Source organism: Ornithorhynchus anatinus, chromosome 5 (genome assembly GCF_004115215.2).
Source record: "Ornithorhynchus anatinus isolate Pmale09 chromosome 5, mOrnAna1.pri.v4, whole genome shotgun sequence".
NCBI lineage: Eukaryota > Metazoa > Chordata > Mammalia > Monotremata > Ornithorhynchidae > Ornithorhynchus > Ornithorhynchus anatinus.
Window position 1 is genome coordinate 62,251,199 of NC_041732.1, and position 26,182 is coordinate 62,277,380.

At 48.4% G+C, this 26,182-nt stretch overlaps 1 protein-coding gene across 1 annotated transcript in view; it reads right to left on the bottom strand.

The window, feature by feature from the left end:
* The window catches only part of LOC100080358 (protein-arginine deiminase type-3), a 39,204-nt gene extending 24,633 nt beyond the window's left edge, over nucleotides 1-14,571 (bottom strand). Inside the window, exons 1-8 of the mRNA XM_029064578.2 lie at nucleotides 14,404-14,571; nucleotides 11,227-11,299; nucleotides 10,341-10,402; nucleotides 8,961-9,078; nucleotides 3,990-4,115; nucleotides 2,399-2,577; nucleotides 1,075-1,178; nucleotides 819-930 (exon numbers count right to left, since the gene is read on the bottom strand). Coding sequence (XP_028920411.2) covers nucleotides 819-930; nucleotides 1,075-1,178; nucleotides 2,399-2,577; nucleotides 3,990-4,115; nucleotides 8,961-9,078; nucleotides 10,341-10,402; nucleotides 11,227-11,299; nucleotides 14,404-14,511 — 882 coding nt within the window. The 5' untranslated portion in view covers nucleotides 14,512-14,571. The remainder of the gene's footprint in view (nucleotides 1-818; nucleotides 931-1,074; nucleotides 1,179-2,398; nucleotides 2,578-3,989; nucleotides 4,116-8,960; nucleotides 9,079-10,340; nucleotides 10,403-11,226; nucleotides 11,300-14,403) is intronic.
* Between the last annotated feature and the right edge of the window lie 11,611 nt (nucleotides 14,572-26,182).

Consider the following 26,182-nt stretch of genomic DNA (forward strand, 5'->3'; position numbering starts at 1 on the left):
CGGCAGGGACTGTCTCTATCTGTTGCCGACTTGTTCATCCCAAGCGCTTAGTACAGTGCTCTGCACATAGTAAGCGCTCAATAAATACTATTGAATGAATGAATGAAGGTGGAGGGGTGGAGGGGTGGAGAGAAGGGCACTGGGGAGTTCCCATCCTAATTCACTTGCCCCCAGGCTTGAGGAGTAGCAGCGCTGGCAGATTGAAGGATGGTGTTTTGTGCTACCGAATAAGAAGAAATGGAGCTCAGAAGAGAACTGGAGGCATATGCAGATATGCCCCAGAGACCACAAGTTTTGAATGAACACTGCCCTCATAATCGAAGTTCAAAGGACTTAGAAGAAGCAGCAGGTTTTGGTGGATAAAGCACAGGCCTGGAAGTCACAGGACCTGAGTTTTAATCCTGGCTCTATCACTTGCCCACTGTGTGACATTGGGCAACTCACTTTACTTCTCTAAGCCTCAGTTCCCTCATCTATAAAATTGGGATTAAGACTGTGAGCCCCGCGTGGGACACGGACTGTTTAGCTTGTATCTACTCCAGTTCACAGTACAGTGACTTGCACGAAGTAAGCAATTACCAAATACTGTAAAAAAAGAGACCATACAGTGGGACTCCCTCTTGTTTTTTAAGCAGGTTCGGGGCCAATTTTCAAACCGTGGTTATTGTCTGTCTACTGTATAAGAAGACATGGCTCTATAATCAGATTTTGGTTGCCAATCGTAGAGCTCCAACTTAGCTAAGAAATCACCTTGGTAGAATTGACTTTGCTGGGCTGACTGGGCAAGTTGGGGTGGGGCTCCCAGGCCCTGGGTTTACCTGGATCCAGCGATCGTTGCGATTCTCTGTCTGAGGACAGATGGTCAGCTTGCAGCCTGCTTTCCTGGCCAATGCCGCTACCGCATCTACAAAGTAGGTGTTGTTCCTCACCCTGAGGAGAGGATGGAAGGAGAGACCTCAGGCAGTGGACCCCAAACTTCTGGACAAGCAGAAAGACAGCAGGAGGGTCGGGCCCCTGGGCCGAGCTGAGGTCAGGTGGTCGGCCCTCTGCCCCATCATGCCATCCCGGGCTCACCTGCACACATACACCTCCAGCGGGGGGAGCGTGCTTGGGGTCATGATCCAGGGGGCCACTCGGAACACCACTGTGTCCGTGAAAATTGGAGATTCGGGAAAATCCTGGAAGAAATGACATAAGAGAGCAGATTTTGGACTCCAATCCCAAACCAGAGTCCACAGAAATCGGGGAGGCTGTCCTTGCTCATTCTCTCTTCAGCCACCCTTGCGGAGCCAGATTCTTGCCTGGCTGATCCTCTAGCACCCCTTGGTCACCAGAGGCCTGCTTGCCTACCAGACTTTGTCAGAGACTCGCTCAATCAATCATACTTACCGAGTACTTACTGTGTGCAGAGCACTGTACTAAGCACTTGGGAGGATATAATGACAATATGACAGACACATTCCCTGCCCACAATGATCTTACAGCCTCTCTGGAGCAAAGAGGGGGTCAAGGAGGCCAGGAGTTGTGGTGGGGAGAAGGGAGATGGATTTTCTTGGTTTTAGATGGACAGGGACCATATCTAATCCCCAACCGTGTGGTCTTTTCCAGCGATTAGTACAGTGCTTTGCATAGGGTAACCACTTAATAAATATTATTATTACTACTAGTAGTAGTAGGACTAGAGAGAATGATAAAAGTCAATTCCATGGGCCCAACATAAATGTTCAACCTGCAATCTTTTCCAAGAGGTTGCTGGAAAATACTAACAATAATACTAACTGTGGCTTTCATTAAGTGTTTACTCTGTGCCAAGCACTGACCTAAGTGCTGGGGTAGGTATGAGTTTAGAGGGGAGTCACAGCACAGGTCCCTCACGGGGTTCCCCGGATGGGGAATAGATATTAAATCCCCTTTTTACAGATAAGGAAACTGAGGCATTGAGAACTTAAGTGACTTACCCAAGGTCACAAAGCAGGTAGGTGGTAGAATCAGGATTAGAACCCAGGTCCTTAGACTCCAAGGTCCAGGCACTTTCCACTGGATCCCTCTGGGACTTAATGTCCTTCCATTTGCCATCAGGGTTGGTTTGGGCATGGGGTATTAAAATTGGCTAGAAACATGTGGCCCTGAGCCTTGCCTATAGGGGAGAGAGCTCCTCTCTGCTGTCTTATCAGTCGAAGCCCTAGCCCAACCCGGCTGGTCTACCCTCCCACAGCTGATCCCCACCCAGGGAGCTGGCCACCACGATGTTCGGCCATGAGTCACCTGAGCCTAAAGAGCAGCATCTTTGCCCTGCTGGTGCCCAGGTCCCCAGCCACCAGTGTACCACCCCTGTGGGCACCCCCTCTGGATGGAGCCCCATGGTCCAAGACCCACAGCCCAGACCCCCTGGCCCTACCTGATTTGAATCGTCCAGCAGAGTGACGTGAAAGGAGATCAGTCCCGAAAAGCCCGCATCCGGGAAACACAGCCCTTCCACATAGAACATCTCCTCATCTCCATGGCATCGCTCCACCACGTAGGAGACTTTGTCCTGCCCTAACACGTGTTTATAGTTTTGGCAGGCGTCCTCAGAGGCTAAGGAGAGAGGGAAAGAGGAAGAATTTCAGCAGACAAGACGACTTTGACCGGGAAGGCCCTGAGCACCAAGAATCATCATGCACAAGCCACTACCCCTTCCAGAACATGGACATAAGTTGATGGAATCAATATAAAATATACGATACATCAATATCAATATCCACATAGCATATTAATGGTGTTTGTTAAGCACTTACTGTGTGCCAGGCATTGGGTAGATACAAGCTAATCAGGTTGAACAATCTATCAAATCAATTGTATTTATTGAGCACTTACTGGGTGCAGAGCACTTTACTAAGTGCTTATGCCTTATTGTCTGGAACACATCTAACTGTGAGGCCTGCCTCTTGTCTGAAGTTGTCCACCAAGATGGAATTAGAGTATAAGGCCCTGAGGCGGCAGGTGGGATGCCTTTCATAGTTCTGGGCCCCACCCACTGTGCCTGATACTGAGCATGGCACCCCATAAACCCTCAGGCTGAGCTGTCTGCTTCTTCCTAGCAGTTCTAAAATGTTCCACGTGTAAGACCCATAAATTCCACACCTATACTGGATTTATTGAAATATAAAACACCCCAATACCTCAAATGAATTGTATTTACCCAAATATAAGACCCACACGTTTCCCATATGGTATACTGTATTTACTCAAGTGTAAAAGACAGTAACTTCCCCATGTACTGTATTTGCTCAAATCTAAGACTCAGGCTCTTCATTGGGTACTGAATTTACTCAAATACAAGAGACAGGAGCTACCTACATATCCTATATTTGCCCTAATGTAAGACAGAGAAAATTCCCACATGTACTGTATTTACTCAAATTTAAGGCTCAGGAATTTCCCAACATGTAGAAGCAGAAACATGGTGGTCATTTGTAATAATGCTGGTATTTGTTTGTTAAGCACTTACTATGTGCAGAGCACCTTTCTAAGCGCTGGGGTAGACAGGGGAATCAGGTTGTCCCACATGGGGCTCACAGTCTTAATCCCCATTTTACAGATGAGGTAACTGAGGCACAGAGAAGTTAAGTGACTTGCCCACAGTCAGACAGCTGACAAGTGGCAGAGTCAGGATTCGAACCCATGACCTCTGACTCCAGTGCCCGTGTTCTTTCCACTGAGCCAAGCTGCTTCTCATTTGTGGGATTCATTCATTCCATTGTATTTATTGAGCACTTACTGTGTGCAGAGCACTGTACTAAGCACTTGGAAAGTACAATTTGGTAACAGATAGAAACAATCGCTACCCAGTAATGGGCTTGAAGCTTAGAAAAGATAGGAACAATTTTGTCTAGTGTTTTTCACTCCTTCGAAAATAATCTGCATCTCCTAGACACCTCCTCAGGGAAAAAAAAAAGAGTTCTTCGGTCTTCAGCTTTAGATGGCTAGGGTTGGGTGGGATCACTCACCACAGGCATGGAAGACTCTGGCTTTCTCCACGTCAGAGCTGGATGTGTGAAGAACTAATTTGTAGTCATCAAAGAGAGCAGAAGGACCATACGTCCTCAAGATCATGAGCGACATGTCCTTCAGGTCTGAAGAGCAGAAAGCAGAGAGGCTTTTAACATACCCTGAAAAGTTGAGGCTCGGCAAACACAGGCCCCTGTCAACCCCTTCCACCCTTGGCCCAGCCCCCCTTATCCCAGCAGACGTGAAAAGCAGCGAGGCCTAGAGGAAGAGTTCAGGCCTGGGAGTACCTGCTGTGTGAACTTGGACAAATCACTTAACCTCTCTGTGCCTCTGTTCCCTCATCTGCTAAATGGGGATTCAATATCTGCTCTCCCTCCTACATAGACTATAAGCCCCATGTCAGACCTGACTATTTTGTATCCACTCCAGTACTTAGTAAGGGCTTGGCACATAGTAAGTGCTTAAAAAGTACCACAGTTAATACTATTATTATCATTATTATTATTATAACCCAGGTCAAAGAGACATAGAGGTCAAGAATAAACTCCTCAAGGGCAGGAATCATGCCTACTTACTCTGTGTCCTCTCCCAACTGCTTAAGCATGCCCCTGCATGTAGTAAACTCTCAATAAGGACAACTGATTCATTTTAATGGTATTTGTTAAGCACTTACTATGTGCCAGGTGCTGCACTAAGCACTGGGGTGGATAAAAGATAATTAGATTGAACACAGTCCTTGTACCATATGGGGCTCACAGCTTTAATCCCCACTTTTCAGGTGAGGTAGCTGAGGCACAGAGAAGTTAAGTGACTTGCCAAAGATCACACAGCAGACAAGTCACGATCAGGTCTGAGCTCCCCAAAGTCACCCCTCCGCCTCTCCCCTCCCCCCCAACAACCCCCTCCCCTACTTTCCCATCCTTCCCTGCAGTATCCTCAGAGGAGATCTCCTCCCTCCTCGCAAGTGCCACCCCCTCCACCTGCGCCTCGGACCCCATTCCCTCTCACCTTCTTAAAACCATCGCCCCTGCCCTCCTCCCTTCCTTAACTTCTATTTTTAACCACTCAATCTCCAAGGGCTCCTTCCCCTCTGCCTTCAAACACGCCCACGTCTCCCCCATCCTAAAAAAACTCGCTCTTGACCCCACTTCCCCCTCCAGTTATCGTCCTATCTCCCTACTACCCTTCCTTTCCAAAATCTTAGAACGAGTTGTCTACAATCGATGCCTTGAATTCCTTAACTCCCATTCTCTCCTAGACCCCCTCCAATCTGGCTTCCGTCCCCTCCACTCTACCGAGACTGCTCTCTCTAAGGTCACCCATGACCTCCTTCTTGCCAAATCCAATGGCTCCTACTCCATTCTGATCCTCCTTGACCTCTCTGCTGCCTTTGACACTGTCGACCATCCCCTCCTCCTCCGTACCTTATCTCACCTTGGCTTCACGGACTCTGTCCTCTCCTGGTTCTCCTCTTACCTCTCTGGCCGATCATTCTCGGTCTCCTACGCTGGAGCCTCCTCCCCCTCCCATCCTTTAACTGTTGGAGTTCCTCAAGGGTCAGTTCTTGGCCCTCTTCTGTTCTCCATTTACACTCACTCCCTCGGTGAACTCATTCGCTCTCACGGCTTGGACTACCATCTCTACGCAGATGACACGCAGATCTACATCTCCGCCCCTGTCCTCTCCCCCTCCCTTCAGGCTCGCATCTCCTCCTGCCTCCGGGACGTCTCCACCTGGATGTCTGCCCGCCACCTAAAACTCAACATGAGCAAGACTGAGCTCCTCATCTTCCCTCCCAAGCCCGGTCCGCTCCCAGACTTCTCCATCACCGTGGATGGCACGACCATCCTTCCCGTCCCGCAGGCCCGCAATCTCGGTGTCATCCTTGACTCGTCCCTCTCGTTCACCCCACACATCCTATCCGTTACCAAGACCTGCCGGTTTCACCTCTACAATATCGCCAAGATCCGCCCTTTCCTCTCCACCCAAACGGCTACCTTACTATTACGGGCTCTCGTTATATCCCGGCTAGACTACCGTGTCAGCCTTCTCTCTGACCTCCCTTCCTCCTCTCTCGCCCCGCTCCGGTCTATTCTTCACTCCGCTGCCCGGCTCATCTTCCTGCAGAAACGATCTGGGCATGTCACTCCCCTTCTTAAACAACTCCAGTGGTTGCCTATCGACCTCCGCTCCAAACAAAAACTCCTCACTCTAGGCTTCAAGGCTCTCCATCACCTTGCCCCTTCCTACCTCTCCTCCCTTCTCTCTTTCTACCGCCCACCCCGCACGCTCCGCTCCTCTGCCGCCCACCTCCTCGCCGTCCCTCGGTCTCGCCTATCCCGCCGTCGACCCCTGGGTCACGTCCTCCCGCGGTCCTGGAACGCCCTCCCTCCTCACCTCCGCCAAACTGATTCTCTTTCCCTCTTCAAAACCTTACTTAAAAATCACCTCCTCCAAGAGGCCTTCCCAGACTGAGCTCCTCTTCCCCCTCTACTCCCTCTGCCATCCCCCCTTTACCTCTCCGCAGCTAAAGCCTCATTTTCCCCTTTTCCCTCTGCTCCTCCACCTCTCCCTTCCCATCCCCACAGCACTGTACCCGTCCGCTCAACTGTATATATTTTCGTTACCCTATTTATTTTGTTAATGAATTGTACATCGCCTTGATTCTATTTAGTTGCCATTGTTTTTATGAGATGTTCTTCCCCTTGACGCTGTTTAGTGCCATTGTTCTTGTCTGTCCGTCTCCCCCGATTAGACTGTAAGCCCGTCAAACGGCAGGGACTGTCTCTATCTGTTGCCGACTTGTTCATCCCAAGCGCTTAGTACAGTGCTCTGCACATAGTAAGCGCTCAATAAATACTATTGAATGAAGTGGTGGAGCAAGGATTAGACCCAGGTCCTCTGACTCCCAGACCCATGGTCTATCCACTAGACCAGAAGCAGCGTGGTTCAGTGGAAAGAGCATGGGCTTTGGAGTCAGAGGTCATGAGTTCAAATCCCAGCTCTGCCACTTGTCAGCTGTGTGACTGTGGGCAAGTCACTTCACTTCTCTGTGCCTCAGTTCCCTCATCTGTAAAATGGGGATGAAGACTGTGAGCCCCACGTGGGACAACCTGATTCCCCTGTGTCTACCCCAGTGCTTAAACAGTGCTCTGCACATAGTAAGCGCTTAACAAATACCAACTAGATCAGTCTGCGTAACTGAAGATGAGCTTGCCCACCTTTATTGTCTTAGGCTCATCATTCGAGCTCTTTTCCCAGGGCGTCTCAGCCTGTTTTCATTCTTCCAAACACCTCCACCACCAAACCAGAAGTGTCCCATAAAACCCTCACGGATTTATAGAATTTTTTTTTTCTGGGATCTCAAAGCATCACCGTGGTGGTTGGGTTTTTAAATTGCTTGGAGCTTCTCCAAGAGGAGGCTCCTCCCTGGGCATGTGTCAGCCTGGGTGTTCGTTGAGCCTGGGGCTGCAGTCTGTAGCCAGTCCAGCCCCGTTTTTATTCTTAGACTAATCATAAAACCTTCATTGTTTGAAGAGAAGGTGAGATAAAAGTAGTAGTAATAGTGTTTATCAAGCACTTAGTGTACGCAGAGCACTATACGAAGCGTCGGGAAAGAATACAGAGGTGAGAGTTCAACAGGGTCCCTGTCCCTCAGGGAGCTCAGTTTAGTTTCTGTCTCAGGCGTGTACAAGCTTTACAACAGTCTAGCAATTAAGAAGCACTAATTTATCAATCCCCCATAAATTCCCCTCTCCCACAGAAATAGCATGGAAGTATTCTGCCCAACCAGGATCAGCTGTTACAGTCCTCTATTGAGGAAAAAAAGAGGTATTTTCCAAGGTTTTTGACAGCTTTCCTTTCTGAGTCTTCTCCACCTTTGATAGTATAGTGAAATGGGTCATGGGGCTGATGTGACTACGTCCTTTCTGTTGAGGATGAAATCAGAGTCATCCAGAGGCAATTAAAACTGAGGTTTCATGATGCTTCCAATTCCAAAGAACTCCTCAGAAGCTTCCTCTTCTTTGGACAGTTCAAGTGTAAACTTCCCAGGGAAGGGGACTGAGCTCAATGTCTGCTCTTAGATTCTAGAGCCTAGAAGCAGTACGCCCTACTGAAAAGAGCCCAAGTCTGGGAATCAGAGGACCTGGATTCTTATCCCAGCTCCACCACTTGCCTGATGTGTGACCTAGGGCAAATTACTTAACTTCTTTGTGCCTCTTTTCCCTCATCTGTAATACCTGTTCTCCCTCCCCTTTAGACTGTGACTCCCATGTGACACAGGGATTATTTCCCATCTAATTGTATTGAATCTACTCCATTCATTAGTACAGCACTTGAAACAAAGTGAGAATTTAACAGATGATCGTTATTATTATTATCATTCCCCACCCATGTACTGAACTGTCTCTGCACAAGGGCAGGCAACTGGACTATTTTGAGCAACTAGTTCAGAGTTGGGCACTTTGTGGATACCCAATAAGCACCTGTTGAGCATAACGATGATGTTATGTCTGCTAAAAGTCATTAACCTTGGGATGAAAAAGAGTGATTAACAGAGTCATAGACCTTATTTCCCTTCAGAGACTTGAAGAACTATATATGCACACACACACACACACACATATATATATATTTCCATATAGTCGTATAGCTGTGTGTATGTGTGTTTATAAAGCAGTCTTTCAGGTAGGTTCAAAGATGATGCTACTGATGGGGAACTTTTTACCACGTATGCAGGTGTGGTAAAAGAGACTGATGTGCCCCCGCTTTCTCTTCTACCATGAGCCCAAGCAAAGATTGGCCTTTGATGACCATGAGGAGATCACACAAATTTCAAGTTTCCCAGGGCTAATGAGGAGTTAACAAGTTAAGTAGAGTTTCCTGGAAGTGGCTGCTCATGGGGCCCCCTTAGGGAGGCGGGGGGCTAGGAGGGATAAGGGGGACAGGGGAACAGGTTCTTCCAGTACCTTCTAGGCTGCCCACACACTGGTCACAGTTGTCTCTCTTGGCGCCGTCCAGATCGTCCCGGTCACAGTTCACCAGTAGGATGGCCCCTAGTCCTTTGGGGCCCCAGATCCAATTATTCTGCAAAGGATCAAGACAAGCTGAGTGATAGACAGGAAAAGCAGTAGTCTCCAGAACTCTTCCAGGAGAGAGGCACATCCTTTTCCTCATTTGCTGATCCACAATGCAGCACGAGGCTGGACTTCTGTCCAGGTGCTGTGGCTGTAGAGGCCCCGAAGGAGGTAAGGGATTCCCCTTCCCCACCCCCCTCTGCCTTACCATCCCCTTCTAGGGGGCAATAGAGACTCGGGGAATCCCAGCAGACCACATGCCCACTATAAGAGGGGAGCCTGAAACATCCCCATGGAATTCCCTGACCCCAACAAGGGCCTCCCAAAGGACTTAAAGTAGCCCTGGCAATGATTTTTTGTGACATTTTTTAAGTGCTTACTACATGCCTGACCCTATACTAAGCACTGGGGTAGATACAAGCTAATCATCTTGGACTCAGTCCCATGTGGGACATGGAACTCATAGTCTTAATGCCCATTTTACAGATAAAGTAACTGAGGCACAGAGAAGTTACGTGACTGCCCAAGGCCAGCCAGCAGACAATTGGCAGAGCAGGGATTAGAACCCGGGTCCTTCTGACTCCCAAGCTGGTGCTCTATGAACTAGGCCACGCTGCTTGTCTAAGGCTGGGGACGGGAGGCTGCTCGCAACTAGTTCAGAGCATGTGTCTGAGAGAGCTTAATACAGTGCTCTACACACAGTAAGTGCTCAATAAATACAGTGGATCGAGAGGGCGCTCAGAACCATTACTTTGACTTGAGGGAGGCCCAGTGGGATACTTTGCTCTGGACACACCAGAGCCATTGTCTGACATTAGCCGAAGGAGTCGGGGGCTGGTGATGGTAAATAAATACCATGCAGAAAGTAGATAAGTGGCAACACCCACTACTAGCATCTCCCTTTATTGCCACACAGGAGAACTGGCTCCTTGAAGGCAGAGAACACATATACCAACTCTATCTTATTGCCCTCTCCCAAGCACTTAGTATAATGCTCAGCACAAAGTAAACACTTGATCAAACACCAGTGACTGACTGACTCACTAAGAGAAGTTTAGAATCTGCCACCTGCAATTCAAACTGGCCACCCTGCCTGGTTGTCCCGTGGCTTTAAAATAAGAGGCAATCCCAGCGACATCCGGCTACTTCTAGTTCCCTGGGCTCCGTCAAATTCCCTGGGATAACACTATCAAGGGAGCTGGATGGGCATCTCTGAATGGGCTCCTCTCTGATCCACCCCTACCTCCCTGGGCCTGAGGGATGGCACTTTACCTTGTTGGAATAGCTCCTCTCCACCTTCCCATCACAGTCTGCATCCGCGTCCAGAGAGATGTCTGAAATCACGGAAGGCAAGAGGGATTGTCAGAATGGAGACCCACCGGAACACCAGGAGAATGGAGCCCAGAAGAGCTCAGCCAGGCAGGTCTATGCCAATCTAGTCTCACCTATAAACTCCTACTCCCCAGGAAGCCTGAAGTTGCCATGTCGATCCAATTAACAGAGAAGATCTTGAGCCTTTTCCCTGGCTTCCCGAGTTCCCCCTCTCCCTGTCATCAGGAAGGCCTCAGAACAGACCCTAGAGTCTGGAGAGGCCAATGGCTGAGGTAGGAGGGCACAGGGCTCCTTGCACTTTAGGCACCCTGGTCTCCAGCTGCTTCCTATCACGTGCACTCCTGGACCGATCAGAAGATGGCATGAGGCAGCTCTATCGTTAACCAGCTGTGCCTTATCTCCTTGGTGCCCAACTTCCCCTTCTTGACCCAAATCAAGTTAGTCGCAATGGAAAATACCAATTCCCGATTCCCTCTCTTGGAGTTAATAGAGCCCAGTAACTCCAAATAACTAGGGCATATAATGACTTGAGTATTTTCCCAGTGGGAGTGCAGTTTGCCTGCTCCAGCCCCACTAACCAGTAAGGTCTCCAGAGCTCCCGAACTTGAAATCACTCATCCACAAGGAAGTAACCACTAGCTGTGGGGCCAAGGAGAGGCTTGGTCAAGAAGGAAGAAGCTTAGCTCTTCCAGCTGCTCGCCTCAGCCTGGGACAGAAACATGCAGGTGGGTAGGGGAGCAGGGGAGACTCTGACTTCAAGCAGCATATGGATTTGGCTGGTGGCTCCTAGAGAAACGATCAGCTCTTGCCCCCTGGCAGCACTTACCGACACAGGTGAGGTACAGAACAGCATAGGCCAAGGCAGCATCTTCGCCCTCAGAGTGGTAGGAAATTTGAATCTGTAAAAGAACAACCACAGGGCCACCCCTGAGTTCAGCAGTCACACTTACACTAATAATAATAATAATAATAGTAATTGCTTTGTTAAGCAATTATTTTGGGCCCACTGCAGGGGGTTGGTTCAATAAAATCACTTAGTACAGTGCCTGACACATAGCAAGTGTTTAACAAATACCATTAAATAAATAATCCCTGTCTCACATGGGGCTCACCGTCTCGGGGAGGGAGAACAGGTATTTTTTTTTTTTTATGGCATTTGATAAGTGCTTACTATGTGCCAGATACTGTGCAAGGCACCGGGGTATATACAAAATAATCAGATTGGACGCAGTCCCTGCCCCCTACCCCCCAAAGGGCTCACAGTCTTAATCCCTATTTTGCAGATGAGGGAACTAAGACACAGAGGAAGTGAAGTGACTTGCTCAAGGTCACCCAGAAATCAAGCAGTGGAGCTGCGATCCCCTGACTCATCATCATCAATGGTATTTACTGATCTCTTACTATTGGCCGAGCACTGTACTAAACACTTGGGAAAGTATAATACAACAGAGTTGGCAAACAGGTTCCCTGACCACCACGAGCTCCTGATCCTTTATTCTTCCCACTAAGCCACACTGCTTCTTGCTCAGTCTGTTTGGGGAAGGAAGGCCCCACCACACCCCAGCAGTTATGGAGAGGTGGGTGGGCAGTTTACCGGGTGAAATCAGAGGAAATATCTCCTTGTGGGCAGGGAAAGTGTCCACCAACTCTGTTACATTATACCCACCCAAGTACTTAGGACAGAGTAAGCCCTAAATAAATATCATTGATTGATTAGCCACAGATTCAGAGGGAGATTCAGGGAGGCAGCATGGTCTAGTGGAAAGGGAGTGGAACTACGAAATAGGAGACCCAGATTCTTATCCCTTCTCTTCCTCTGGCCTGCTGTGTCGCCTTGAGCAAGTCACTTAATCTCTGTATGCCTCATTTTCCTGATCTGAAAATAAGGAAAACTGCTTTCTCCAGCTCTTAGGTTATGTGTCCTAGAGGGACTACCCTAGCACTTAGCATATTAAGCAAAGTGAACATTTGATAAGTAAAATAATAACAATGTGAGAGTTGGATCCTAGCCTGCTGATGAGTCAGCCAGGTGCCATTTCCTTTCTCTGTACTTCATTTTTGTCTTGTCTATCAACTAATACAGAGGTCATTATAAAGAGGAGCTACGCAAGTGATTATAAAGCATCTTCATAATTAAAACTTGTTTCTTAGCCCTATGGTGGGTTAAAACCAGTTTGGGAAGATAATGGCTCTTCAAATTCTTCTGGCTATTGGGACAGATGGCTAGATCAATATGTCCACACTGACTCTTGTGTGATAAAAGGGAAGATCAATAAGAACTATCCACTAGGCTTCAGTGAGAAGCGGCATGGCCTAGTGGATAGAACTCGGGCCTGGGAGTCAGAAGGACCTGGGCTCTAGTCCTGGCTCTGCCACTTCATTCATTCATTCAATAGTATTCATTGAGTGCTTACTATGTGCAGAGCGCTGTACTAAGAGCTTGGAATGTACAATTCGGCAACAGATAGAGACAATCCCTGCCCAATGATGGGCTCACAGTCTAAACGGGGGAGACAGACAGCAAAGCAAAGCAGAACAAAACAAAAACAACACAAAATCATCAAGATAAATAGAATCAAGGGGATGTACACCCCATTAACAAAATAAATAGGGTAATAAATAATATATACAAATGAACAAATGAGCACAGTGCTGAGGGGAGGGGAAGAGGGGGGAGGAACAGAGGGAAAGGGGGGGCTCAGTCTGAGAAGGCCTCTTGGAGGAGGTGAGCTCTCAGTAGGGCTTTGAGCTCTCAGTAGGGCTTTGAGCTCTCAGTAGGGCTTTGCCACTGTCTGCTGTGACTTGGCCAAGTCACTTCACTTCTCTGTGCCTCAGTTACCTCATCTGTAAAATGAGGATTAAGATTATGAGCCCCATGTGGGACATGGACTGTGTCCAACCTGATTAGCTTGTATCCACCCCAACCCTTAGTACAGTGCCTGGCATATATTAAGTATTTATTATTATTATTATTATTAATAATAATAATAACTTTTGTCAAGTGCTTACTACATGCCAAGCACTGAATTAAGCACTCGGGTAGCTACAGAATAATCAAATTCCACATGGAGTTCACAGTAGCAGTAGGAGTAGGAGAGAGAACAATCATTTATTGAGCACTTGTATGCAGAGCACTGTACTAAGCATTTGGGGAGAGTACAATATAACAATTTTATAGACACATTCCCTGCCCACAATGAGTTTAGAATCCCCACTGAATCCTCAACTGAAAACAGAGGAGTTAAGTGACTTGCCCAAAGTCATGCAGTAGACAAATAGTACAGCCTGGATTAGAACCCAGGTTCTCTGACTCTCAGGCCTATGCTCTTTCCACAAGGCCATGCTCCTTCTCTGGTAATTGCTAAATGCTGTACTAAACACTGGAGTAGATACAGGATAATTAGGCCAATCAATCTTCTGTATTTTTTGAGCCACTATTTTGTGGGACTCACTGTGCTAAGTGCTTGGGAGAGTACAACAGAAGCAAGAGACACATTCCCTGCCTTCTCGGAGTTTTCAACCATACCGTAGATTCCTGCTGTCCTCTACTACAAACTAGGCACTGCCATGATGTGTTTCTGTGTATGAAGAAGTAACAATCAACCGGCTCTAGACCCAGACCCCCTCTGCCCCTAGCCCTTGTGGTCCCCAATCAAAGCTAAAGGAATTTTAAAATGCCTATTAAAATGTCCCAAATTGCTCAATCAAGTTACCTCAATCAAGGCAGCAAATTACTCTATTCAGGCTGAGACCCTAGAAGGAGAGCCCCCAAACTGTGTTTTCCAGATGCCAAGAATGTGGCTGCCCGGTGGAAAGGTGAAGACGGCAGAAGTCTAAGAAGAATTTCAACCTAGAGCAGAGAGTCTTCCATGTCCAGCCAGGACCGGATGGACAGGCATCAACATCAGCCTCCCCGCCTCTCCCTGACTGCTGGAGGAAACGACTGGAAGTTCGCCTTTGCAGCCCCCACGCCTCGCGCTCTGAAATGTGGAGACCAACTCACGTGGCTGTCGTTGAGGTCTTTGCTGGGAGACTTCATGACCACGATGATCTCCAGCCCCACGTCAAAAAGCCACCTCTTTCTCCCAGCCCGTTGTCGGGACGTGTCCATGTTGGGGGAAATGTAAACGTCCACTCCCGGGCTGTTGTAGACTTCAAATGATGTGGTGCCCTCCGGGACTGACCTGGGCAAGAGTGGGGAAGTCAAACAAAGACAAGGACAACAACAAGACCTTCTAATGGCTCCGGTTCCAAGAGACACATCTGGGGGATTTGTGGGGGACCACATATCTGTTCCAGCAGAACTGAAGGGTAAGGACTCTGGTCAACAGAGTAAACCATCTCAAACTGAAACTAAACTGTTGCGAAGCAGCAAAGTGTCGTGGAAAGAGCCTGGGCCTGGGAGTTGAAGGACCTGGGTTCTAATCCTGGCTCTGCCACCTGTCTGCTATCTGACCCTGAGCAAGTCACTTCACTTTTCTTTCCCTCAGTTCCCTCATCTGCAAAATGGGGACTCAAAGTCTGTCCTCCCTCCTATTTAGACCATAACCCTGTATGAAGACTGATTATCATGTATCTCTACCGGTGCTTAGTATGGTACTTGGCATATAGTAAGTGCTTAATGAATATCACAATTATTACTTATTACTTAAAAAACCATTTTGTTTCCTTGGAGTGACTGTCTTGGACTCAGCCAACTCTCTTGGAGTCACATTGGTTCTTGGAGCTAAGCTGCAAGTCTCCCTGGAGTCCAACTCCCTGGACCAACCGTCAGGTCAGGGTTCGCCTTCAGGGTGACTCCTCGCTGTCCGTCGCTGGGTTTCCTCTCTGAACGAGCACTGAAAAGACTTCCCACAGCTAGAAAAATCACAGAAAGGTATCTGGGGGCCAAGGTCAATCTCCAACATCAATGTGGCCACTTCCATCCAGCGAGGAGTGATCAACACTGAAGCGTTTTTCTTCCAAGTTGAGAAATAAATCCCCCCTTCCTCTACTCCCCATAGAAGATTTTTCATCCCCTTCCCCTAGCAACCACAGAGTCTCTGGGAGCTGAGATCCTCAGGGATTCCATTCAGGGAAAACCCATGTGAGAATGGAAGGGGAAGAGACCTCTTCAAGCAGAGTGGCCTAGTGGATAGAGCAAGGATCTAGAGATCAGAAGGACCTAGGTTCTAATCCTGGCTCTGCCACTTGTCCACTGTGTGAGCTTGGGCAAGTCATTTAACTTCTCCGTGTCTCAATTCCCTCATCTGTAAAATGAGGATTAAGACTGTGAGCTCCATGCGGGACAGGGACTGTATCCAACCTGACTTGTCTGTACCCACCCCAGCACTTAGTATATTGCCTGGCACATAGTAAGCACTCAACAAATATCCAAATACCACAATTATTATTATTAATACTTCTAATAATAAATAAATTTGGACCCAACTACTTTGGCCCTAAAAAGAGAAGCGAGACCTTCTCTTAAAACCCTTTGAAACCAGAGGTGCTTCCTGCCTCTTTCACCCTTCAAATATTCCTGTTTCCTCTGGGATGAGTCGGAAGGGTTCCCAAAGCAACTTGTAAAAACTTGAAACTACCATGTCATCACTCAGTCTCCCCTATAATTTTAAAGGGCAGGAGATAATAAATCTGTTTAGAAACCCATGCTATAGGTCCAGGTTTCCCCGTTTGAGACCAAGGTGATTATTTCACATGGGCTATAATCTTCCACATGGCTACATGGGGTCAAACTCTGCTGCCTAAAGTCCAGAAATAATTTTGCCCAACCCATTCAGGGTACATGCTGGCCTCTGGAGGAAGGGAGGCAGACATTCACTGGCACTAGAGGGGCAGAGTCACTCCATAAGGCAACGATCCAGGGAGCTTCCCGTGCCCATGGGTATGCTTTTAGTACCCTTCATGCATTCCTCTCCACCTTTATTAACCAAATCGAGGTTACTTTCTACCTAATTAGTGTTTTATTGGCTGTTTGGGCGGAAGCCTAAATCCCGTCTCTACCCAAAGGGTATATCAGGCGGAAATTTCACAGGACTCTTGCCAGTGGGGGCAAGGAGTTGGCATTAACTGGCATAGGGAGAAGAGGAAAAAGTGCTGCTTTATGGCCTTCCCAGTAACACTCTTACATGTGCAGGACAAGAAAATCACCTGTCCTAGCTGGAAAACATGAAGAAGAGTCGGGGCCAGCGCTACTGAGGGGGATTACTCTTTCAAGGCTGTTTGCAATGCCGGGGTGGTCGGACGGGTTGGGGTTGGGGGGCAGGGTGAAGGGGTGTCGAGTGGAAACAAGAAACATTACAGCAAAAGCCTTTCTGCAGAAGTAAGGATTTAGCCTCAGCCTCTGTAAACTAGAGAGAAAAATCCCCCAACCAAAGGTCACTGTCACAGGAGACCAGGCAGCAGAAGCCTGATCCTGGGGAAATGTCAGAAATGGAAATGGCTAGTGGTTGCTCAGAGATCTTTTCAGCCACACCTGCACACATGAATAGGATCGCATGGCTCTCAGAGTTCTCTTCGAATGTGATTTGTATCTCTTGAAATGATAAGAAAGGAGGATTTAAAGCAGGCTCATTTTCCCCTGCCCAAAGCAGATTTACTCTCCCAGGATAGTTTATTTCATCCTAGGGTTGTAAAATCAATGTTCAGATATGTAATTACCAACCATTTAACCATTTCCTAATGAGAGAGATTTGTTCACGTTTTACAGCACCAGGCACAGAGGTATAAGCAGGTGGTTTCCTCCATGTGACAGAGAGGGAAGCAGAATCTAGGAGGCTCACACCCACCCCCACACAAACTTACACCTCTCCCCTTATTGTAATTATGACACTTATCAAGTGCTTACTATGTGCTATGGGGGAGATACAGGGTTATCAGATCAGACACAGTCCCTCTCCCACAGAGGGCCCACAATCATCACCATTTTCAGATGAGAAAACTGAAGCCCTGGGAGGTTGTGACTTGCCCGAAGTCATAAGGTAGGCAAGTGGCAGAGCCAGGATTGGAATCTGGGCCTTCTGACTCTTTCTTCAGGGCCAGGTTGCCTCCCTGCTGTCCCCCACAAAGAAGATTTGGAATCAGTCTGAAAGTTTGAAAAGGTCTCTCCCTGGACCTCACTCTCCCCTACTAGAGGAAGATAATAACAGGTCTTCCCTAACTCCATTCTAAGAGAGGGAGAACAGATTAACAAGATTATATCTGTAAAGGTCAGTGAAGCATCTGGAAAGGAAGGTGCTCTATAAATACAGGGAATATTCCCATCAAGCTACAGCTACACCCCCAGCCCTTGAGGGGAGCTAGAGAAGCCTTCCTGGAGTTCTCTGGCCTTCAGCCCAGCTCCTCCATTTGTCTGTTGTGTGACCTTGGGCAAGTCACTTCACTTCTCTGTGCCTCATTTACATTATTTGTAAAATAGTACAGTGCCTAGCACATAGCAAGTGCTTAACAAATACCAAAAATATTAATTATAATCAATCCCATTTATCGAGGGCTTACTCTGTGCAGAGCACTGTACTTGGGAGAGTATTAGAGTTACTAGACACGATTTCTGCCTTCAAGGAATTTAGAGTGTAGAGGGAGAGGTAGGCACTAAAATGAATTACAGGTAGCAGAAGCAACCAAGTTTAAAGATGTATACAGAAGAACTGTGGAGGAAGAGAGTGGAGTGAGTATCTAAATGTTTAAGTGGTGAGGGTTCAAGTGTATAGGGAACCCAGTAGCTGTGGAGATAGGGTGGTGGGATAGATAATAATTGCGGTATTTGTTTAGCACTTACTATGTGTTAAGCACTGTTCTAATCTCTGGGGTAGATACAAGCTAATCGGGTCCCACATGGGGCTCACAATCTAAGTTGGAGGGAGAGATGAGTCAGGGAAAGTGCAGTACATGAGGCGGAGATGGAACCTCTTCATTCAATAGTATTTACTGAGCACTTACTACGTGCAGAGCACTGGACTAAGCACTTGGAATGTACAATTCGGCAACAGATAGAGACAATCCCTACCCCAAAACGGGCTCGCAGTCTGGGTGACACTAAGTATGATCCTAGATGGGATAAAGGATGCCAAGGAATTTAGAATTTCAGGGACATTTTTACTGTCCCTATGTGGGTCACTGTAGGTCTCTGAGCCAGTGCCTTAAGCCTCTCCGGTCCTCAGTGTCTCTATTAGTAACTTGAAATTCTACTGGCCTCTCAAGGAACTATTTTGAGTACAAGTGAGTTTGTATCCGAGATCCGGTTCTGAGTTTTCTGCTGGGGGTTTTGGGGAGAGGAGGCAGAGGGTGTTCTGAATACTCCAGGCATTTGCTTATTCCAAATTCATTCATTCAATCGTATTTATTGAGCACTTATTGTGTGCAGAGAACTGTACTAAGCACTTGGGAGAGTGCAATATAACAATAAACAGGCACATTCCCCGCCCACAACAAGCATGCAGTCTAGAGGGGGATTTACAGTCTAAAGAGTCATTTCCAGTCATGGGAGATACTGCAGAGACTTTCCACTGCCTGAGCCCTGCATGATTTGCTAGCTATCTGAAGGAGCGGACACAGCCGTCTAAATTGTGAACTCTCTCACTCCACCCCACCCCACCCCTGGGCGGCGGAAGTGTCTATCCAAGGGAGAGAGCCAGAATGTTGTCATCAGCGCTCTAATTCATTTTAATCTGCCTCCTGGATAAGAGTTAGTTACAAAAAAAAAAAAAAAGATGGCCGGTCATTGTCCTGAGCGGAGGGATGGAGGAACTGGTCATTCTGGAGGGCAGGCCCAGGCCTGTGCTGATAACAGGCCAGATTGGTGGAGAGATAAAAGTAGTTTGCCTTTTCCTGATGGGAAAAGAGTCCTCCCAACCCCACTGCCTCTGCCTCCTGCAGATCCCGATTTCCAGCGCCTTCCCTATCTTGGGCACTAGGCCAGTCAGGGGTCACGAGCCTCAGTTTTCATCCCAAACGCCATGGGACCTGGAGCAGATTGCCTCACCTCTTTAAGCCGACTTTCTCATAGGTAAGACAGAGGCGCTCATCTCTTCCCATGACCTGATTCACGGGTTGTTGGGAGGGTTAAGGAAGTCAGGCCCATAAAGGGCTGTGTGCCTTGCAGAGCAAGCTGCAGAAGCTGTCAGGGTAGTTATTGATTACCAGCTCCTCTTTTCCCCGAGGCCAGGGCAGCGGGGAGAGCTCACACAGTCACCTTAGGAGCCCTATGGTGCCATGATTTGGGTAAGGGAGGAGGAGGCAGGAAAAGGGGAGGGGAGGAGCGGAGTTCCCCACCATAGACCAGATTATTCCTGACTGGCATGCTGCCCTCCTGAGATTCCTCGGGCAGGAAGCTACCAAGCAGGAGGACCAGTAAAAGAAGAACAAAGCCAGCTGGAGCTCAAATTCACCCACCCAATCAATCAATGCTATGTAATGAGTGCCTACCCTGTGCTGAGCACTGTACTCTACGCTTGGGAAAGTACAAGAGAGTTGGTAGATTCGATCCCTGCCCTCAAGGAGCTGACAGTCTGGCCCGCTGCTGGTGGAGCGAGGAATTGGATCAACAATTCCTGACCACATCCAGCCTGCCAAGACAGAAGGGGAGTGTAGAAGGAGGTTGGAGGAGAAGGCAGACTGTGACAATAGATTTCTCCTATCATTATTATTATTTTATTATCATTTATTATTAGTAGTACTACTCCTGGGTAAAACAGTTGATTCTGTGCCTGGAGTCTTCATTCTAGCGTGGGTCAATGGAAAGAGCCCAGGTTTAGGAGTCAGAGGTTCTAATCCCGGCTCCACCACCTGTCAGCTGTGTGACTTTGGGCAAGTAACTTCTCGGTGTCTCAGTTACCTCATCTGTAAAATGGGGATTGACTGTGAGCCTCACGTGGGACAACCCCATTACCCTGTACCTACCCCAGTGCTTAGTACAGTGCTCGGCACATTCATTCATTCATTCATTCAATAGTATTTATTGAGCACTTACTATGTGCAGAGCACTGTACTAAGCGCTTGGAATGAACAACTCGGCAACAGATAGAGACAGTCCCTGCCCTTTGACGGGCTTACAGTCTAATCGGGGGAGACGGACAGACAAGAACAATGGCAATAACTATATTGTATTTTCCAAGTGCTTATCATAATGTCCTGCACAGAGTAAGCACTTGACTACCATTGATTGATTAATTAATTGAAAATAACCCAACTTTTAGAGCCCTGGATCATAGTTAGTCTTCTCTGAGTCCTAAAGCCCTGTAATTCTTCTCTTCTTGAAGCAAGATTTGAGGGTCCCTCCCTAGTGAACCTCAAATTCCTGCCTGCTCCCCTTTCGAGAAGTAATATGGTGTAGTGGATAGAGCACGGATCTGGAAATCAGGAGTTCATGGGTTCTAATCCTGGCTATGCCACTTGTCTGCTGTGTGACCTTGGGCATGTCACTTCACTTCTCCGGACCTCAGTTCCCTCATCTGTAAAATGAGGATTGAGACCGTGAGTTCAATGTGGGACAGGGTCTGTGTACAATAATCACCGTGTATCTCCCACAGCAATTAGTACAGTACTTGGCATATAGTAAGCACTTCACAAATACCATTATTATTATTTGCTGCCACCATCCCTCCTCCAAAGTCCAGGCATAACCTAAGAGACAAGTCTCACACTCCCCCCCACCCCCACCCCATGCCAGGAACCTCATGGAGAAGAACTTCCTCCCCCTCCCTCAGCTAATCAACCAGGTCCGTGTCTCTTTCTGGAACCCAGAGCACCTCCTTCAGCCCATAACAGCGGCAGCACTGAGGTCAGAGAGGTCATTAACTTTTAATAGACTTCTTTCAAGTATTTTTTGCACATTAATTAGGTAACAGAGTTCCAATCCAAATCATTAATCCTATCCTGCCTAGATTACTGCATCGGCCTCCTTGCTGACCTCGCAAATTTCTGTCTCTTCCCCACTCCAGTCCATACTTCATTCTACTGCTCGGATCATCTTTCTACAGAAATGTCCAGGACATGTCACCCCCCTCCTCAAAAATCTCCAGTGATTACCCAACCACTGCCATAACAAACAAAAACTCCTCACCACTGGCTTTAAAGCACTCCACACTTTGACCCTTCCTCCTCCCTCACCTCACTTTTCTACTTCTACAACCCAGCCCACATACTTCATTCCTCTAATGCTAACCTTCTCACTATGCCACGATCTCACTTGTCTCGCTGCCAACCCCTGGCTCACATCCTATCTTTGGCATGGAATGCCCTTCCTCCTCAAACCCCTCCCTTCTGCCCTTCCACCAGACAATTACTCTCCCCTGCTTCAAAGCCTTCTGGAAGGCACATCTCCTCCAAGAAGCCTTCTCAGACTAAGCCCCACTTTTCCTCATCTCCCACTCCCTTCTGGTTGCCCTGACTTGCTTCCTTTGCTTTTCCCCTTCCTTCTCAACCCCACAGGTCTTATGCATAGATCTCTAATTTTATTTATTTGTATTGATGTCTCTCTCCCACGGCATAGACTGTGAACTCATTTGGGCAGGGAATGTCACTTTTCATTGTTGTACTGTACTTTCCCAAGACAGTGTTCTGCAGTCTCACCCTCTCTGTATCCTTCATTTGTACATTGCTACTGATCTTTCTGATCATTTCTCAGCCCCATGGACAGAAACCTCACCACTCTAGTGACCTAACCTCTGGAACCTTAAATCTTCTGGGTATTGTAACCCTTGGGGATCACATCTCAGATCCCTCTCTGAGCCCCATGTTCTTTCAGGCTCACATCTCCAAACTTTCCCTGTGTCCTGCCCTTGCAGGATGATGGCTGAACCCTTCCACGTGACCTGCTATCCCAGGATCATGGCTCAAACCCTTCAGTGTTTAAATGACTGAAGAGATCCTTCCCCAACTACCTGTCCTCCTTTAAACATTCCCAAACCTTCCCTTTGATTAGTTGGGCTCCAAATCCATTTAAAGGTTCAGAACCTGCTCAAGGAGGGGATCTTAGGAAGTGAATGTTCTCCTGAATTCATTCATGCCCTTCTGAGTGGGGTAGTGGGGGCAGGAGGGGAGAAAAGAAGGGGGAGAAGCTAACTAGATTGACCGCCTCTGTTCCACATGTTTCAGTCACACAAGCACTCATGGATGAATTTCAGCGCTTAACAAACACCAACATTATTATTATTGTTATTAATCTACCTTAGCCCTGTAGTTTCCCTCCTTCTTACACAGACCTGCCTCCACCTGCCCTTTACCCCATTGGGATGTTATGGTATTTGATTCTAAAAAAAAGCAAACTTGCAGAGCTCATTCCAGTGAGGTGACAGAATTATTTTTCATGTGAATGTGCTTGTCTTCTCTATTCCTGGCTTCCTCTTTCCCCAGGGGATAGGATCTAATTCAATCCCCCAGGAATTGCTATGAAACACTATAAGCTCATTCTGGGCAGGGAATATGTCTGTTTGTTGTTATACTGTACTCTCCCAAGCACTTAGTACAGTGCTTTGCACATAGTAAGGGCTCAATAAATACAACTGAATGAAAGAATGAAGCACACTGTAGGCAGGAAGCATGTCTAACATCTCAGTTCTACTATACTCTCCCAAGCACTCTGCACATAGTAAGAGCTCAATAAGTAGCACTTTAGAGAAGCAGCGTGGCTCAGTGGAAAGAGCCCGGGCTTTGGAATCAGAGGTCATGAGTTCAAATCCCGGCTCTGCCACTTGCCAGCTGTGTGACTGTGGGCAAGACGCTTCACTTCTCTGTGCCTCAGTTACCTCATCTGTAAAATGGGGATGAACACTGTGAGCCCCACGTGGGACAACCTGATTCCCCTGTGTCTACCCCAGTGCTTAGAACAGTGCTCTACACATAGTAAGCGCTTAACAAATACCATCATTATTACTGATGATGATGATGATGATGATGATTAATGAAAGAGTCCTTTCAATAAGGACAAAAAAATTGGCCAAGCCACTTTCCCCATGCCCCTGCCCCAGGGAGCAGCTCTAGGTAAAAAATTTATCGCCTACTTATTCTTTCACTCCTGACACTGGGCAATTGCTCCCCGCCCTGGGAGACAAGCCCGGTTCTGGCCAAGGTGGCCTGGGAGAGTAGCTCAGAGTCCTAGCCCTGATTCAGCCCTCATCCCTGGGATTCCCTGTCCTAGGAAGAAGAGGGGAAAGAATAATGATAATAATAACAGTTGTATTTGTAAAGTACTTACTGAATATCAGGCACTGTACTAAGTGCTGGGTTAGATACAGGCAAATCAGGATAGAGACAATCCCTGTCTCACATGGGGTTCAAAATCTTTAATCCCCATTTTACAGATGAGGTAACTGAGGCAACAGAAGTGAAGTGACTTACCAAAGGTCACACAGCAGACATGTGCGCTGCAGGATTAGAAACCAGACTCCCAGGCCCGTCTTCTTATCGACTAGGCCCAGCACACACTTCACCCACTTAATGACCCAGCCAGAGCCGGACACAGACTAGAAAGGAGACCACTGGCTTCACTTCCTGTTTCCCCTCTTTGCCAGGGACCAGGCTGCAGGTGATTTCACGAGCTGGATGACCAAGCTGAGGGGTTTGGCTAAATTACTTTCCCTTCACCTTTCCCAAGCCCTCGCTGGTCTGGCCCCTAGAGCCTGCCTCCTGCCCTGGGGGAGCAGATCAGGGGAAATGCCTGTCCAGGACCTTCGCTGAAAGGGCCATTGAGGCTGTCTTTATTGGAGAACAATCCAGCTCTCCCACCTCCCAGAGATCACCTCCTACCAGTCTGGATGCAGTCCAGCCCCTGGGAAGGGCAGGGGGAGGGTGAGCACCATGACCATGCCCCAGGCCCCCCTGAGGGCTGCACCACTGGGAGAGACAGAACTTGGATCAAGGTCATCAGAGAGGCCCATCTGTCTAATCCCCCCCTGCCCCGGGCAGCTGGGGTGGGCTGAGTCAACCCCATCCATAACGAGCACCAGGAGAGGCAGTGGCGCCCGGCTGAGTTTCCTCTCCACCCCTGCTGTCTTGGGCAAACTTGGCACCTTCTGGGCATCTCTGACTGGCACTTCCTCAGTTGTTTTTCACCCTCTTCTGCCTAATGTCCTGGGACCCAAACTCTGGGAAAAGCAGACCTGTCAGAGCACTGTTACCAATCCTAGGAGATTCCTTGCCAAGGAAATGGCAAGAGGGAATGCCCAGGAGTACAAGTCCAGGTGGTCAGAGGGCTTCCTCAGTGGGGCCGTGGGGGCAGTCTCAGCTCTACCCACTCTCTCTGTGGTGCTGTCGTCCAGTCTCCCATCTGAGACGTTGCTGCTGCTGCTGCGGCTGCTTTGGGTGCCACACTCTCGCCCACCTTCCCCTGGGTCTCTGTCCCTGGACATCCCTTAAGCAGGCAAAATTTCCTCTCCGTTTACATCCTCAATGGGAGCAGTAAGAAAATCCCTCCACCAGGATCAAAAATCAGCTCCCCTTGGGAGTTTGACATCTCTCGCCAAGGCTCAGATTCCTTTTCCTAAGAGTCTCCGTGTTCTGTCCAGCTTCCCGGAGACCCTGCGGCTCTACCCGGCTGCCTCCAGGGCCCCACCCTAGTGCCCGTGGGGGCCAGAGGTCAGGACATCACTCACTGCCTGAGATTCTGTGCTGTGCTTTCTAGTGCTGGCAGCAGTCCCACCCTCTCCTACCAGCCAACACTGCATTTCCAACTATCGACTTCCTTTGCCGCTTTTGGATAAAATTCCCACTGACAGGATGATGAAGAAAAGTCACCATCGTCTTCCCACACCAAAACTAGGTTTCCATTTTGGCCATACAAACCCATCAAGCACAGAGTCAGCTCCTACATCCTGACTGTGGACAGCTAAGAGAAGCTTTCCCACAGCTCAATCAGCCACGGGCAGGCCGAAGCCCCAGTGGATGACCCAGGCTTGATGTCTTTGCTCTGGCAGGTTCCCCGTCAGAAGCCAAAGCCATTCTAAGTGGGGTCCCATGGTGGTAGGATCTATCACCCTCAAAGGGCAAAGCCAGAGGGCTCCAAGTCAGCCTTGTGATCTCCAGCCCCCAGTCCCAGCCCCAACCCCAGTTACTGTTCCTTACCCGTAGATATCCACAATGGTTTCCACCCCGGCCACACACACGGCGCTAGTGGGGTGCTCCAGGGACACCCGGACGATCCTCTGCAGGGGCATGGCTCCTGTCTCCTGCCGAGATCCCGGCCACGATGCTTATCCTAGTCCCGGATCGGCATGATTTGATTTGAGGGGGCGGGCCAGGGCTCCTAGACCCCGCCTCTTCCTTGTCTTGTGTTGACTGCTCACCCTCTCCCGGACAGTTCACCCTCTGCAACTCAGGAGCTCTGTTTTGGGTTGACTGGGCAGGGCCTGGTGAATTGCATCTGAACCGGTTGGGTGGACGGGGTAATTAGCCCATAAGGAGCAGGCAGACACCTGCCCTACCCAGCCCAGCCAGGGGGATGGTGTTTCTGGATCGTAGCCCCGGCTTCGAGTTGCCCAAATCCTCTCCCGCCTCCCCATCTCATTTTCTCCTCCACGGACTCCTTCTTGAGAAGCGTTTTCCCTTAAGCACCTCACCATCTCTGGGGTCGAGAGTTGGGCATGGGAGTTGAGCTCCGTGGAACCCATCCTACTCATATCCTTACGTTTCCCTCATCTGCACTCCAAGAGCTGCTGAAACACTGAAACCAGAGGTCAGGTCTGGAAAACTGGGACGTCTATCCACTGTGCTGGATACGGTCTCTATAATAGTAACAATAATAATAATAATAATAATGGTATTTGTTAAGCGCTTATTGTGTGCCAAGT